Source organism: Carcharhinus amblyrhynchos, chromosome 11 (genome assembly GCF_965287045.1).
Source record: "Carcharhinus amblyrhynchos chromosome 11, sCarAmb.v2.hapA, whole genome shotgun sequence".
Classification (NCBI taxonomy): Eukaryota; Metazoa; Chordata; class Chondrichthyes; order Carcharhiniformes; family Carcharhinidae; genus Carcharhinus; species Carcharhinus amblyrhynchos.
Window position 1 is genome coordinate 73,829,562 of NC_137334.1, and position 17,226 is coordinate 73,846,787.

The following is a 17,226-nucleotide window of genomic DNA, read 5'->3' on the forward strand; positions in this document are numbered from 1 at the left end:
CTGTTCACTTCCTATAATCTTTGACTCACTTATTAGTCAAGAATCTGCTTAACTCAGCCCTGGGAAGAGGATTCCACATACTAATAGCCCTCAGAGAAAAAAATTACTCTTCATCTCCATTATAAATAGGATATTCTTATTTTTAAACTGTGCTGCTAGTTCTCATCTCTCCTACATTGGAAAACATAATCTCAGCATCCACCTGTCAAGTCCCCACAGGATCTAATGTTTCAAATGATAACCTAAACTCTACTGGATAGAGGCAAACTTTTGATTTGATTTGATTTATTATTATTCCATGTATTGGGATACAGTGAAACATATTGCTACTTGCCGGCTATACTGACAAAATATGCCGTTCATTGAGTACATGGAGAGGAAGAAAAGGGTGCAGAGTATACTGTTACAATCATAGCTCGGGTATAGAAAAAGATTAGTTTAATATATGGTAGGTTCATTCAAAAGTCTGATGGCAGCAGGGAAGAAGCTGTGAACAATTGGAAACTTCTTCCCAAGGCAGAAATGACAATTACAAGGGGCACAAGTTCAAGATAAGGGGGAAGGAGTAGAAATGTGTGGGTAAAGTTTTTACACAGAGAGTGGAGGAGGCCTGGAATGCACTGCCAAGTGAGGTGGTTGAGGCAGACATGTTAGCAACATTTAAGACTTATCTGGATAAAGACGTGAACAGGTGGGGAATAGAGAGATACAGGCGGTTGGTCTAGATAATGTGATTGGCGCAGGCTTGGTGGATCGAAGGGCTGTTCCTGCGCTGTACTGTTCTTTATTCTATGAATCAGTTGGTGCACGATCTCAGTCGTGTATCTTTTTCCCAACCAAAGAAGAGTTTGTCTGGGGTGCATAGCGTCCTTGATTATGCTGGCTACTTTTCTGAGACAGCAGGAAGTGTAGACAGGGTCAATGGATGGGAGGCTGGTTTACATGATGGACTGGACTACATTCACAACCCTTTGTAATTTTTTGTGGTCTTGGTCAGAGCAGGAGCCATACCAAGCAGTGATACATCTGGAAAGTGTGCATCCAAAGGGTGCATTTGTAAAAGTTGCTGAGAGTTGTAGCGGATATGCTGAATTTCCTTAGCCTCCTGAGAAAGTAGAGGTGTTGGTAGATAACCTCTTCATTCCACAAATCAGTCAAGTAAGCTGTCACTTGATTTCGATTTTAGTGGCAGAGTGGTTAGCACTGCTGCCTCACAGAGTCAGGGACCTGGGTTCAATTCCGGCCTCAGGTGACTGTGTGGAGTCTGCACATTCTCCCAATTTCTGTGCGAGTTTCCTCCAGTTTCCTCCCACACTGCAAAGATGTGCAGGTTAGGTTAATTGGACATACTAAATTGACCCTTAGTGTCAGGGGATTGGCAGGGTAAATGCACGGGATTACAGAGATAGGGCCTGGGTGGGTTCATTGTCAGTGCAGGCACGATGGGCCAAATGGTCTCCTTCTGCACTGTAAGGATTCTATGAAACTGCTTCTTACTTGCATCTAATCTCTTTTTAAATAGGGAGACCAAATCTGTACACAGGACTGCAGTTGTGGTGACGCTGATACCTTATACAACCATAACAAACTCTTCCTACTTTTATACTTGATTCTCATTGCAACAAACACCAACATTCCATTTGCCTTTCCAATCAGCTCATGGCAATTCTTTTGTGATCATGTACAAGAACCCCAGACCTCTCTGTACTGCAGACCTCTATGATCTCACCCGAATTAAATACATCACCTTTGTATTTTTCCTGCAAAATGGAAACAAATTCCCACGTTTTATTCCATTGTCCAAATTTTTTGCCCAATGTTATCAATCACTCTTTGCAGACTTGTCACAACACACATTCTATGTCACCTCCAAATTTAGCAAGCAAACATTCCATCCCTTCATCAAAGTCATTGATAAAGGTTGTAAATATTCCATACCTTAGGCATGGTCCTTGTGGTGCTCTACTAGTTACAGCTTGCCAACCTGAAAAAAAACCCCCATATATCTCTACTCTCCGCTTCCTATTATCTAACCAATATTCTATCCATCCTAAATATATAGCCCCCTATACCATGAACTATTATTTTGTATAGTAACCTTTGATGGACAGCTTATTAAATGCCTTTTTAAAAAAATCAATGGACATCACATCTACAGATTCCTCTTTATTCACATTGCATATTACTTCATTGCAATAAATGATGATTGCAATTTTCCTGGACTGATTAACTCAGAATGCCCATAACTTATTGATAAATTTCAAACAGAATCAAACAGAATTTCAAACAACATAGAGTGGTTCTGGCAGCAATAAGGAATCTTCTACTTTCCTTTGCAGTGAGTTTTGGTCAAAAGGACACTTCTGATAAGCCTATTTCAGACTCCAAATAGGAAATAAAGGACTGCTCCATGTGTTCAAATGTACTGAAGTATACATTTTGGCGTGGATGTTCGAATGGAATGGAAATGGTTAAATGATAGGTATCACTGAATTTGAATTACCTACCTTGTGAAATGGCCTGGCAAGCCATTTAGTTCAAGGGCAATTAGAATTGGGCAACAAATGCTGACTTTGCAAGTCCACATCCCATGAAAGAACCTTGAAAAAATGAACATTAATACTGTTCTGGAACTGGTCTCAAGGAATGATGATTCTATTCTGTCGAAAAAAAGTAAATGGAGTGGGTCTTGTTTGATATATTGGATATTTCTTGTTTGTTTCATAGCTAGCGCCAGAAAGCCATTTTTCTCCTCATTAAAAGTGTCTTCATGTCTTTGAGTTAGATGACAAATTTTACTTAAGGATCAATGTAATAGAAATAAATATCAGTAGCCACTGAGATTGCACATCCAATGATGTTAGTTTCAGAACAGCACTTTTGAACCAGGTGTGGACATCTGAATGGTGAACACAGAAACAACAATAATTAAGACAATTGTTCAATTTCTTGACAAATGTGTAAGAGCATCAGAAATATGTCAAACTAATTGATGACTTCCAGAGGGAGATCTTTATTAAAGTACATGAAAGGTCACATTGAAGCTCTGAAGTTAGAAATTATCTCAAAGATTATTGTTCTTCAGTTCTCCCTGTCCATGATATCAAGTATATATATCCCTCAGTATGTGGAGCACTGGAATAAAAAGTGCTTATACCAGTACTGGCTATTCAAGGCACAAACAAATCAGATATGGCAAAAATATTTGTCTGATTATGATAAAGTATAGCATATTGTTTCTCACTCTTATTTGCCTCTTCTTTCAATTCAGAATACATTACGATGTTTGAATGACGTCCATGTGATTTCCGTAAAATTTTCACATTGTTATCATCATTATTAAACCTCCATTTGCATTGCAGCCTCTGCTGTCCCTAAAAAAGTCAAGAATTAATCCAGAGACAATCAATCACAAATAATAATAAGCAGCAGTTAGTGGAAGGCAGTATTTCATGGCTCATGATGTTCTGAGATTCAGTTGATTGAGTTGCTGCCTTGTAATGGACTGCCAGCCATCTATTATCCAATATGCTACATATGAAGGAAAGACATAACCTAGTGAAAGACAGCCCAATATTTCTCACTAAAACTTTCTTCCTGCCTTTCAGATGGACCACAAATATTATTTCCCTGTAGAATGCCTTTGTTGGTGTCCTAATCTTATAAAGCTTTGCTCTTCCTGTCACATGACTTGAAGCCATAATGTCTACAAGGTTGAATTTAGCAAAACGTGCCTGTGGTAATAATGGCAGATGAGGTCCAAAAGAAATGCTTTGAATCAGAAAATAAATGGAGGACTGCATCGAATTTAGAATAAAAAAAATGCATTGTAAAATTTGGAGGAAGTTCATAAATTGCTAGAATTTTCTTCCCACATTTTAAGGTATCAACTGCTTAGTAATAAATACAAGACTATGTTATTCACTAGATATTTCTGAAAAAGTCAAATTATTATCTGGAGCAATTAGTTTATTTTCTACATTATATTTTATCAAGCCCCCAACTCAATTTTTACAGCTGTGCAAATGGCAAAATATAAAATAATACAATAAGAGTCTTGCTTTTTTTTTATGTAGCCCAACCAATTGTGCTTTCAATCATGGGGCCCCAAGGAAAAGATGCATCAAAGCCTTCAAAATTTCTACCTGATCAGCAAAATCGCCAGATCAACCAACATGAATTTTCTCAATCGAGAGTGTGTATTTGGTGTTTATGACAGGAAACCAATTTTCAAAAGCTGATACAAAGCTCCAAATATGTAATCTATCTTGCTATTAATATAATGCTCTGCCTAAGCATTTCTTTCATCACACCTCAGCACTCCACTTTTGTGTTGTACATTTTGGAACAGTAACCTGTAAAACTTTATTCAGGCTCACTCAATGCAGACTCATGCAAATGTACTCGACTATAAAATTCAACAAGTGAAATGGAATGCCTTTCTGAGTTAGTTGAAAACAAATTGTGGGATGAATTTTAAGTTTTCAATATTTACCAATGGTTAAATATTTATTTCAAAGGGACAGAAAGCTTATGACCTTGAGCTATGATACGTGCTGCAAATCACAGGATTTCTGTTGTCAGCATTTCTTTCCTAGTCAACATGGAGGGGTTCAGGGAGAAAAACACGTGAGAATTGCATATCAAGCACATAGTCTCAGCATTCCTTGTAGTGGCCTTCTCTCTCTCCATGTCACCAGCTGCAATCAGCTATCCAAGATCCTAACCTTGGCTGAGTGCTCTGGTGGAACCTTACTCCAATCTTTGGAATAATTTTTCTCTTTAACAGCATTCGCATCTTTTCTGATCTTGTACCCATGGAAATATCTGATTCTTCGATGTCCAGCACCCACTTGCAGAAGTCCATCCTGCCTAACAAATGAACCCTGCCCAGGAAGGTAAACCAGGGTTGCAGTAGGATCATAACAGAGTGGAAGTTACTGTGGAGATAGCTACTAACCACCATTTTTGTCATCCATTTTTCTTTCCAAGTAATTCCAGATGTCAGAAAGATTTTTGTCAAAGAATAATTAATACCAGGAAAGGTAATCCGAGAAGAACAGTGGAAACAAACACTCAAGTTGCTCACAATGGAGTTGGTTGCTGTGGTGAGAGGGATTCTGAATTCCTGTGAAAGGATAAGCTAGATGGGCTGAATGGTTATCATCCTTTTTTTGTGGCACAAATTTCAGCTTTGGCTCTCTTGCCTCTGAATATGAAAATTCTGGCTCAGATTCAGAAAATAAATTCAATTCCATTCCTGGGCTTGATCACAAAGGGGACTGCTCTATTGCTGGAGGTGCCATTTTTCAGTTGAAACTGTAAACTAAGGTAAGATCCCATACAATATTTTGAAGAGGAGCATAGGAATTATTGCCAGTTTCCAGGCCAATATTCATTCCTTAATCAACGTCACAAAGAGAGATCATCGGTCATTTTCACACGGCTATTTTATGAGTTAGCTGTGTACAAAGTGGCCGCCCCATTTGTTGTATTACAAAAATTTCAACACTTCAGACGTATTTGATTGGCTGTAAAGCACTTTGAGATATTCAGTGGTCATGAAAGGTGCCTTTTGAGTGCAACTATTTGTTTGTTAATACAATATTGAAATTTTTTTTAAGTAAATACAAAGGCTTCCATCAACAACACCTATGTTTTATTAATAGTTAGAAAATGGAAATAATCTAATTTACCACAGTTAACATAGCCATGTATCCAAGGATAGTGTTGGATCAAAAATCGCTGCTTCCCAAATGAGCCCCAATGTTTATTGACCAACTCCTAATCACTCACTTTCCCCATTGCTCATTCATGTCTTCAGCTACCCGTTGTATGCAAACTGAGGGGTATGCAGCTTCAACTACTCACTTACCCCCACGTTCAAGACACCTCCAAATGCTCACAACCTCATGCCTCTGCTCCAAATATCCCATACCCCAATACTAGTCTTTGCCACTAATATTTTCTACCACCTGTGACTGGTAATTCACTATCCTTCACTCTTCCTCTACCTTTAGCCTTATTCCTTCAGTACATAATATAATACCCAAATCTCATTATTTTCCACCCTTTATACAATCTTAATCTATTCATTTAATCAAAACTCTTACTTAATCTATCTGGGCCTGCCAAATACTTAGCAGCCCTTTTATGAATATATATTTTCATTTATCATGAAGGTTGCCACTGAAGATATCTCTTCTTGTAGAACACCCTTTCACTGCTCATGAGTAACACCACAGGGAATGAACTAGTACATAATAAAATCAGTCTATTTTTGTCTTTTGTACTTGTTGTGTCACATCGCAGGCATCTCACATTTATGAATTGAATTGGTTCAAATTTCACATTCAAACATTGGCAATAAATAGATGAGGATATAAAGAACTTATGAATCTGAAGTGAGGAAAATACATGGATAAACTTTCAAGTGAAGGCGTCTGATAAAAATGAATCATTCTTGAATAATGAATAATCAAGCATGAACATCCATCAAATTCCACCAATAAAATACAGCATAAAGCAAGACCCTAAAATTATTCCATGTATTATGTTAAATTTTATTTGTTACCATCTTGATTTTCCCATGCAGGTAAGCATGTATTACAGGAAATAAGGTTCCTAATACAATATTTTCTTATATAAGTTAATCATACAAACATTTCCTGTGGTTGAAATGCCTGTAAAATATTGTCTGTTGGTGGCCTTTATCTATGTGAGAAGTTAGACACAGTAGTTTCCTGGTCCTTCATATTAGTAGAAGAAATTCAAGCCATTTGGTTACAGTTCCCAGCCTGTACAACCTCTGGGAATATTTCTGATGGACAGCAAGACTATCCATTTAGAGAGAATCTGGGCAAGATGTTTCCAAACCTTGTCTCGCAACAACCTGGTCTAGCAATGGGAAAATCATTAAAAAGAAACTGTGTGGAAACAATTTTACCTGAAGGAATGATAGGTTTCTATATTCAAACTGTTGTTTACAGTGTATTTAATGTGAGGTAAATCAAAGTTCAAATAATGCCAGCATTTCAAAAGTGGAATCCTTATATTTTATAACAAACCCTTTCTTCAAATGCATTGACGAGTGCTCATGTTAACAGGAAATGGGCCTTCAAATAAAAGTCCTAAATTTAAAATGCTTTTATCAAAAGGTTCTCCTTCAATATACCAAAGAGGCAATTTTAACCTTGCTTGTCCAGCATAAACTCTAAGCGTAGGTAGTTAAAGCTGAACATAGGACTCACCTACTGATCCTGTAGGTTGCTATTCCGACCTGCTTTTCAGAGGAAGTAAAGACAACCACAAGAAATTGTTGAAATTCATCTGTAAATATGCAGGTTGGACTCTACTGACATATTTGGAACCTGACTGCCACTTTAACCTAGGTCCTGGCATGGGACATAACTGTGGTTTTTTTCAACAGGAAGAGGAGATAGAAGAGACTCCAAGTAGGCTGGGGCCAAGTCACTTCAGGTCTCCTCTGGCCCAAGCCCATCTATTTCATGTGCCATGGGCCATTTCTTCAGTCTGTAGCAGTGGTCTCCTGCTCCCTGACATTGTGCTCTTCCCCCTACCATCTCCGGCCAGCTGATAAGGCCCAACGGTTAAAATTTCCCAAGCCTCAAATCTAGCCAGTCTCCTTGGCCTGCCTGAGGTAAAATCAAAAAACTTATTGCTTCAGAGTTATTTGGCAACAAAGGAAACATGCAAGTATTAATATTAATCCAAAGCCTAATATATTTTGTGTTCTCTTTGTGATGAAAGGTTTAACCAATGGATGATGAAGTCTTGATTTGGCAAAGTTCTGCTGGACTGGGGAAAATACAGAATTTGGCTGGACCATCAATAAAGATGAATTTCCCTTGAAGTTCTGAGCTAATTTTATATATGTTTCAAATTTCATGTTTCAGGAGTTCCTATATCAATTGTCATATGACCACAAAGTGGAGTCATAAATAGAAGATAGAACTTAAATGAAACATAAGAACATAAGAAATAGGAGCAGGAGTAGGCCATCTAGCCCTTCGAGCCTGCTCCGCCATTCAATAAGATCATGGCTGTTCTGTCGCTGCTCAGTTCCACTTTCCCGCCCTCTCCCCATAACCCTTAATCCCCTCTCCTATCAAAAACCCATCAACCCGCGTCTTAAAAATATTTAGCGAGGCAGCCTCCACCACTTCAACGGGCAGAGAATTCCAGAGATTCACCACCCTTTGAGTGAAGAAGTTCCTCCTCAACTCCGTTCTAAACCGCCCCCCTTTTATCTTGAGGCTGTGCCCCCTAGTCCTACTGTCTTTTTTGAGCGGGAAGAGTCTTTCCACCTCTATCCTGTCCATCCCATTCATCTCCACTGCACGTGGCCTATTTGATAGAAGATTCCTGATCCGTATTAGTCACAGCACAAAGCAGAAGGCTTAAAGTTAAAGAGCTGCTTGCTGCACATTTATGAAATTTAATTTATGAATACGTTGTATGTGAGCTGGACTTTATTTATTTACCTACTTGCATTTGGGAAGGACACTACTATTTCTTTTCCAGGAACCAATTACTTGTCTTCAGGAAGATGTCCTGTCAGCTTCTTTCTCATTTCCTCCACTAGCATTACTTCTCCTCCCTCACTGTCTTTCTAACAGCAAAGCTAACTTTGGCACTTGGGGAGATCTGTTCCTTCTGTAAATATGTCATTGACAGGGCTGAGATGAAGGTTAATAAGGGAGTAGTAGTAGTACTGTCACCGAATTAGTAATCCAGGGACCCAGGAAAAGGTTCTGGGAACCGGGCTTGAATCCTACCACATCAGATGGTGGAATTTGGATTGAACAAAAATCTGAAATTATAAGTTTAATGATAACCATGAAACTATTATCGATCGTTGTAAAAATCTGTTGTGCTTACCTGGTCTGCCTGACATATGACCAGACCCACAGCAATGTGGCTGACTCTTAGAATGCCCACTGAAATGGCCTTGCAAGCTACTTAGTTGTCCACTACAATGTCAATAAAAAGGAATGAAACCGGACAGACTACCTGGCAATGACCCAGGCACCGAAAACACCAATGGCAAGCCCAGTCCTGTTGACAATGCTAAGTCCTCCTTATTAACATCTGGGCACTTGTCTTAAAGACTCATTATGCAACAATCTGAAATAATCATTCTCTCAGAATCATACCTTATAGATAATATTCCAGACACCACCATCATCATCCCTCGGAATGCCCTACCTCATCTGCAGGACAGCCCAGCAGAGATGGTGGAAGTCAGTTCGGAGGGCATGGCCCTGGGAGTCCTCAAGGTCAATTCCAGACCCCATGAATTATCAGACTCAGGTTAAACATGGGCAAGAAAATCTCTTGTGCAGGATGTACTCAGAGTGGAGAACTTCAAAGTTCATCGCAAAGAGTAGCTTGGTAACCCCACCACAGACTGAGCTGTAAAGGGCATAGCTGCTACACTAGGTCTGTGGTAACTGGTGAGGGAACCAACAAGTGAGAAAAACATACTTCATCACATCCTCATCAACCTGCCTGCCACAGATATCTCTGTCCATGACAGTATTGGTAGGAGTGGCCATCTCAGTTCTTGTTGAGGCGAAATCGCGTCTTCGCATTGAGGATAACGTCCATCATGTTATATGGCACTCATACCGTGCTAAATGGGATAGATTTCAAACAGATCTAGAACTCAAGACTGGACATCCATGAGGTGCCGTTGCCATCAGCAACAACAGAATTGCACTCAACCAAAATCTACAATCTCATGGTCCAGCATATCTTCCACTCTACCATTACCAACAAGCCAGTGGATTATCTCTGGTTTAACAAAGGGTGCAGGAGGATGTGCCAGGTGCAACACCAAGTATACCTAAAAATGAGGGGAAAACCTGGTGAAGCTACACAGGACTACAAATAGCATAAACAGCAGGAACAGACAGAGCTAAGTGATTTCCAACCAATAGATCAGACTTACAATCTGCAGTCATGAATGGTGAACAATTAAACAACTCATGTAAAAGGAGGTTTCATAAATATCCCATCCTCAATGGTGGAAGTGCCTAGCACATTAATCCAAAAGGTAAGGCTGAGATGTTCGTAACAATTTTCAGCCAGAAGTTCCAAGTGGATGATCCATCTCAGCCTCCTTTGGAGGTCTCCGGCATCACAAATACTGGTCTTCAGCCAATTTGATTCACCCCTCCTGGTTATCAAGAAACAGGTTAAGGCATTGGAAACTGCAAAGGCTATGGGCCCCGACAATATTACAACAATAGTACTGAAGATTTATGGTTCAGATGTTTCTGAAAGCCTAACCAAGATGTTCCATACAGCTACAACCGTACCATCTACCTGGTAATGTGGATAATTGCCCAGGGATGTCCTGTACACAAACGCAGGGCAGATCCAACCTGGTCAATTACTGCCTTATCAGTCAACTCTCAATCATCAGTAAAGTGATAGAAGGGGTCATCAACAGTGCTATCAAGCAGCACCTGTTTAGCAATTAGCTGCTTACTGCTGCTCAGTATGGACTGGTCAGGGTTACTCAGCTCCTGACCTGCTTTGGTTCAAAAGTGGACAAAAGAGCTGAATTCCAGAGGTGAGATGAGAGTGACTGCCCTTGATATCAAGAAAGCATTTGACCAAGTGGTATGAAAGAGCCCGAGCAAAACTGGAGTCCTCTGTACAAAACTGGTGAAAACCCCCACTGGTTGGAGTCATACCTGGCAGAAAGGAAGATTGTTAAGGTAGTTGGAGGTCAATCATTTAAATTCCAGAAAATAACTGCACAAATTCCTCTGAGTATTGCCCTTGGCTCAAACATCTTCAGCTACTTCACCAATGTTTTACCTTCTTTCCACCATAAGATCAGAAGATGGAACATTTGCTGTTGTTTGCACAATGTTCACCATGATTTGATATTTCTCAGATACTGAAGCAGTCCATGTGCAGATCCAGCAAGATCTGGACAATATCCAGGCTTGAGCTGACAAGTGGCAAGTAATGTTTATGCCACACAACTGTCAGGCAAGGACCAGCCCGAACAAGAGAGAATCTAAACACTATCACCTTTGACATTCAACAGCATTACCATTGCTGAATCCCCCACCATCAACATTCTGGGGGTTACAATTGACCAGAAACTGAACTAGCCTTACAAATATTGTGGCTATGAGAGAGGTCAGAGACAAAGAACCCTGTGGCATGTGCTGTCTACCATCTACAAGGCACAAGTCAGGAGTGTGATGAAATACTCTCCACTTGCCTGGCTGAGTGAAACTCAAGAAGCTTGACACTATATCTGGGACAAAGCAGCCCACTTGATTGCCACCCTTCCCAGAAGCCTCCATCACTGGCTAACAGTGTCAATACTGGCACCACCTACAGGATGTACTGTAGGAACTTATCAAGTCTCTTTACACAGCACCTTCTAAACCCACAACTGCTACCATTTAGAATGACAAGGACAGCAGAGACACATGAGAACGCCATCAAGTCACTCACCATCCTGACTTGGAAAAATATCGCTGCTCCTTCATTGTCGCTGGGTCAAAATCCTGGAGCTCCTTCCCTAACAGTACCTACACTACAGGAACTGCAGCAGTTCAAGAAAGCAGCTCTCCACCTTCTTGTCAAGGGAAATTAGGGATGGGCAATAAATGTTAGCCAAAACAGCAATGCCCACATCCCATAACTGAATTTAAAAGCAATTAAACACCATTAAGTGAGTTTTATTCGACAATAAACCTGATAATGGATTGGAAACAGTGAATACTGTAAGACTATAGCATTATTGAAATAAGGTTTTTGTTTTACCTGTGAGAATCTTGCACAAAGAAATAGAGTCATGCAAGCATCTTTTCAACAGTGATTCAGTGAGATAATACAATCATATCTTTTGTTTCCTGGCACAAATTTAGGTATCAATTTTATTGGTTTGTGGTGCTAAAAAAAATGAGAGGCAAGAGAAAAACTAAAATACAAAGCAAATTTCTCAATGTAATTCAGGTGTATATCATTGTGCATTTAGCTACTGTGAAAATAGAGTTGGATTCTATGCAAGTGAAATTCAACCAAATGATTAAAACATGTGAGTAATTCACATTAATGAATACAGAAGTACATTTTTGGAGAGGGAGGGAGAGAAATAAAAATTGAAGAGAAAAAAGCAAGTTGGTTAGACAAAGTTCAGCTTCCGCTGTGAGTTTTAAATATTGCCAAAAGGGCCGTAAAGGTCATGCAGGATGTATTATTGCATGCACAGGTTACTTAAACTCCAAGGGACAACACTTTAACATTTCTATCTAGCAAATGTCAGTCAGTATTTATTTTACCCTTTGGCTACAGTTTAAGTATCAGTCCTTTAATAACATTTTATACCATCCAGTGTTTCAAAGATCAACAGTATACAAATTTGACCATTTTGGAGAGTGACAGTGTTAAAATATTGACCGATTTATAAATAATAATGCTTAAACCCCAAGGACATCATTACATCATCAAATTCACTAACTTTAATGCCAAGGTTAAAAAAAAACTTTAGCTCCTACAAGCAGAGAGTTATAGTCAATAATTCTTTCACTCTTGCCCTTTGGCTTCAAACACTGACCAGAACTTCAACTTCAGTAAATACTTTGAGGGCGATACACATTGTGAATCTTTTCTGTCAATACTAGGGAATGGAATATTTTTCTACTTGTGTGTGTTAGCATGAAGTACTCTCTTGGCAGGAAACTATAGTAAAGTCCCCAATCAAACTGAGCAGAAATCTGATTGCAACATTGTGACATTGTCATTTCCTCCCCTATCTTTACAAACTTTCTGATCAAGATGGACATTTTAGTAACCAGTAATGCTGAACATTGGGCAATTCTGTGCCTTAGATGAATCTTCTGTGAACTGCATTTAGAATGGCCTAACCCATTTCACTTGCTCATTTGTTAATAACTTGTATTCATTGAACACCATTAACAGAATAAAATGTCCCAAGGCACTTGTTTAAGAAATCCAAAAAACCAGATCACTTAGCTGATAGGGCACTACTCTGTAAAATGTGAGCATCTTCATTTGGACTACCACAGCCAATGGTCATTTAGAAAGAAAAGAATGTTATTATCAAAGCAGGTGTGATCTTACCAGCTCACCACGCTGGTCGATTGCGCCTGGCATTAATCTGATTGCTATCTTACCGGCTATCTTTTTACCAGTGAGAACGGCTTTGCATCCAGAAAGGGTGTGAAGCCTATTGGCATAAAAATTACTACATTTAAATCCCCTTACCAAGATTGGAATGGCTGCTTCCCCCTCATAGGTGAGACGTTACGCTGGCATGAATCACTACTGCTCTGTAGTAGTGGAGATCAGGTGCCATGGGCACACAAGGGGGAATCGGAACCCACTGAAGCCCCCAGGGGTTTAGGGGCATGGCCATCAGTCTCCATTGGGCAGTGACCACCTGATACCATGACAGGGCCTGGTTGGGCACCATAAGTGTGTCAGGGCAGTGCCAAGGGGTGTGACCTAAGAGGGGGTAGGGGATGGGATAAGTGATCAGGGGTCCACCAGGGGACTCATTGGGAGGGTCCTGGTGCCCCATTGCTGGTGACCCATGTTGGCGTGGGGGTTGACTATGGCACCGCCGATGATGGAGTGCCGGGGGGGGTCTGATGTCCATTGGGAGGGTGGGGGGGTGGGAGGAGATCACTCGTTTAATTTTTGGGGCACCATGCGCAATGGTGTACTTAGGCTTCCTCCTCTTCCTCACCCTCTTTCCCCCCAAGCCACCCCATACTGGCGCAAAGTTCCCAGCTGTCAAGAAAACGTGAGTGCTGAAAGATTGCAGAGCCAAGTTCGCCCAAAAGACCAGCATGGAGGACGGTAATTTTCATGGTGTTATGGCACTTAGAATTTTTTGGGAAAATTTCGCCAAGCATCTTTTTGTGTAGCTGCTATTATTTTGTGGGCAAACATGGCAGCCAATTTTGTATAATAAAGTTTCACAATCAGTAATATCTAAAATGACTAGATAATCTGCTTTTAAAGATGCTGACTGAGGAAACAAAACCCTTCAATAGTACCTTTGGTTCCTTTACATCAATGGGCAGGAAGATCCACGGCTTAACATTACATCTGAAAGATGGTACCTCCAACAATGCAGCACTTCTGTCATCACAGTATAGTGTCAGCTTAGATTGTGTGCTGAATTTCTCGTGTGGAGTGGGGGTCAGGGGGGAATGGAAGTGTCAGAATGAAGAATTAACTCGTGGGTACTGGTACATGCAGAAGACTGGGAGTGAGGGAGGGTTTGTAATAGAAGCAAGAATTGTTAGCATCTTGGGAACTCAACATCCATATTTAACCATTGCTAAGTTCTGAGCACACAAGAAAACTCTTTGGAATGGGCTGATCTGAGATAGATAAATACAAGAAATAAATTAACTCTACCTTTAACCCTGGATTCTGGCCTGTAACTGCCAGTACTTGGGTGTGTCCAAGGTTGTGTGACATTTATCAGGTTAACAAGACAAGAGCACATCAGGAAATGGTGGGGCTAACAAAATCGATAGGCTGAAAAACCCTTAAATGTCAAGTTATAATAACTGTTTCTTTTTACATGTAAAGTAATTTTTTCCTCAAACAACCTGTTCTGAGGATGCGTTTTCATTACTTTGGGGCAGATTTCCAAGGCGTTGGAGGACTTCTTCCTTCTTAGACTTTTCTGGCTTTGATGTGAACATCTCAGTCACCCTTCTAAGCAGCATGGGAGCTGGTTGTGCAACTTCATCTTGGACCTCCGCTGACGAACAAGAGGAACAGCAGCAGCAATACCAGCAGCAGCAGTGCGTAGTCTGCACATTCTCCCTGTGTCCGCATGGGCTTTCTCCGGGTGCTCCGGTTTCCTCCCACAGTCTGAAAAATGTGCTGGTCAGGTGCATTGGCCATGCTGGATTCTTCCTCAGTGTACCCGAACATGCGCCAGAGTGTGGCGACTAAGGGATTTTCACAGTAACTTCATCGCAGTGTTAATGTAAGCCTACTTGTAACACTAATGAATAAACTTAAACTTTAAAGATTTTAAGTTGCCTTCTCCTCAGTTACCTGCCACTCCACAGGACTGAGGAGGTGAACACAGAACTCCAGCTCGCAGGAGATTGATATCATCAACACAAGGTTTTAGAGGCAGAGGATCAGCTTTCCAGAGATAGGTGAAAACCAGTGCCTCAAGTGGTTCTGACTCAGGTGGCAGATCATTGCAGACATCTTCACCCTCCTAGATAAAGACCTCCTTCTAAATGGATCAGGTAGGCATGTATTGCCAGTGCTAAGTTCACCAATTCACCTTCAACTCCTTCCAGGAATCTGCAGGATTTTCAATCCTCTGTGCACAGTTGCACAACTCAGACGACCAATGCCGTTTTGCCAAAGTCAACAATCACGTCCACTTTTGTTACTGCTGAGGATAGCCAGATGAGTGAACTGTCTGATATGCTGCTCAGACTGAATTCAAGCGAGTCATAGATTGCATCCCTGTGGCGATCAAAACACCCTTAGATCAATCAGCAGGATTCACCAATTAAAAGGGATTCAATTCTATTAATGTTCAGATGGTGTGTAACCACCAGGGTATTATCATGTATATCTACACAAGATACCCAAGAAGTTGCCATGATTCCCACTTTCTGCATCAAGTCAACTACAAATTTTTATAGATCCAAACAGAATTTGGATGTTTATTTGGAAGCAAGGGCTACCCTCTAAGGATCTAGTTGATTACATTTGAGGATTCCCACTATTGATTCAGGGGAAGGGTGAGGCACCCTTGGGGACCTGTGCATAGTTTCATCTGAAAGATATACTTTCCATAGAGGGAGCACAATACAGATTCACAGAATTCCTGAATCCCTACAGTGCAAAAGGTGGCCATTTGGCCCATCAAGTCTGCGCCAACTATAATCCCACATATTGACCCCACTAATTCCCCGATACAAGGGTCAATTTAGCATGGCCAATCAACTTAACCCGCACCTCTTTGGACTGTGGGAGGATACTGGAACATCTGGAGGAAACCCATGCAGATACGGGGAGAATGTGCAAACTCCACACAGACAGTGACTCAAGGCCAGAATTGAATCCAGGTCCCTGGCACTGTGAGGCAGCAGTGCTAACCACTGTGTCACTGTGCCGCCCCAATGTGCAATGGAAATGGCAGGATTGTATTACAAGGAGAGATTGAGAAAACTGGGCCTATATTCTCCCGAAGGATGAGGCGTGATCTCATTGAAAACAAACTACGTTCTTACAGGGAGCAACAGCACAGATATAGATAGGATGTTTGCCCTGGCTGATGAGTCCAGGGCTAGGGGACATAATCTCAGAATAAGGGGTAGGGCATTTAAGACATTTAAGCAGGAATTTCTTTGCTCAGAGGGTGATGAATCTTTGGAATTCTCTACCTCAGAGGACTGTGGAAGCTCAATACAATTGCAAGAGGACATCTTTATTTCTGCACTTAAACGCTCTTGTGATGAAGACCAACAGATCATTTGCCTTCCTTGTTGCTTGCTGAACCTGCATGCTAACTTTTAGTGATTCACAAACAAGGCCACTCTCCGTTCACAGGGGAGTGGAACGCTGCTGGCAGCGTTCCAGTGTTGAGGCTCCATCAGTATGATGCTGGTTCTTTCGCCATAATTGTAGAAATACTCCATTCAGTGCCTTGCCAGGGTCCCTTTAAATCAGGGCTTGAGTAGTCAGGTGTGGGTTGTCATTACGTCCACACACCAGTTTTGACTTGTTAGGAAACCTGGATGTGGCATGTTAATGCTATGGTTAAATTAAATAGCAACCTGCAAATCTACTCCATTATTTTTTCAGGTTTCCAACCAGCTAATGGCCTCCTCTACAGTGGGCAGGTCTGAATATTAAAATTCGGCTCTGCTGTGGAGCTTGAACCCACGAACAAAGAGCAAAAGGCTGTATCAATAGATCAAGATGCTTTCATTGTTACAGCACTCAAGATCACAAGAATTTTCTGTTCTATTGAGGCTATGGTGGTCAGGGCACCACTTTCAAATCAAGATTATCACTTTGCACTTGGTTTTAGACTGGTGTTAATTTTCCTAAAATGCTAATTTCCATCATATTGTCAGAATTATGAATTTTTTAAACTACTACATGTTTCTGCATGTCAGCAACCATTTGCTTTACACATCACAGGGAATACAT

At 40.7% G+C, this 17,226-nt stretch overlaps 1 protein-coding gene across 6 annotated transcripts in view; it reads right to left on the minus strand.

Annotated features, from left to right (window-relative positions):
- Positions 1–17,226, minus strand: part of gtdc1 (glycosyltransferase-like domain containing 1) — a 304,588-nt gene that overhangs the window by 22,668 nt on the left and 264,694 nt on the right. For 3 of the 6 annotated variants that reach the window (XM_080199373.1, XM_080199375.1, XM_080199374.1), the window contains one exon: positions 3,171–3,374. The exons of 2 other annotated variants lie outside the window; for them this stretch is intronic. In XM_080199373.1, the coding sequence (XP_080055499.1) occupies positions 3,171–3,374 (204 nt within the window). Of the gene's footprint in view, positions 1–2,293; positions 2,900–3,170; positions 3,375–17,226 lie in introns of those variants that run through there. One more of the 6 variants, XM_080199377.1, reaches the window with a different exon arrangement.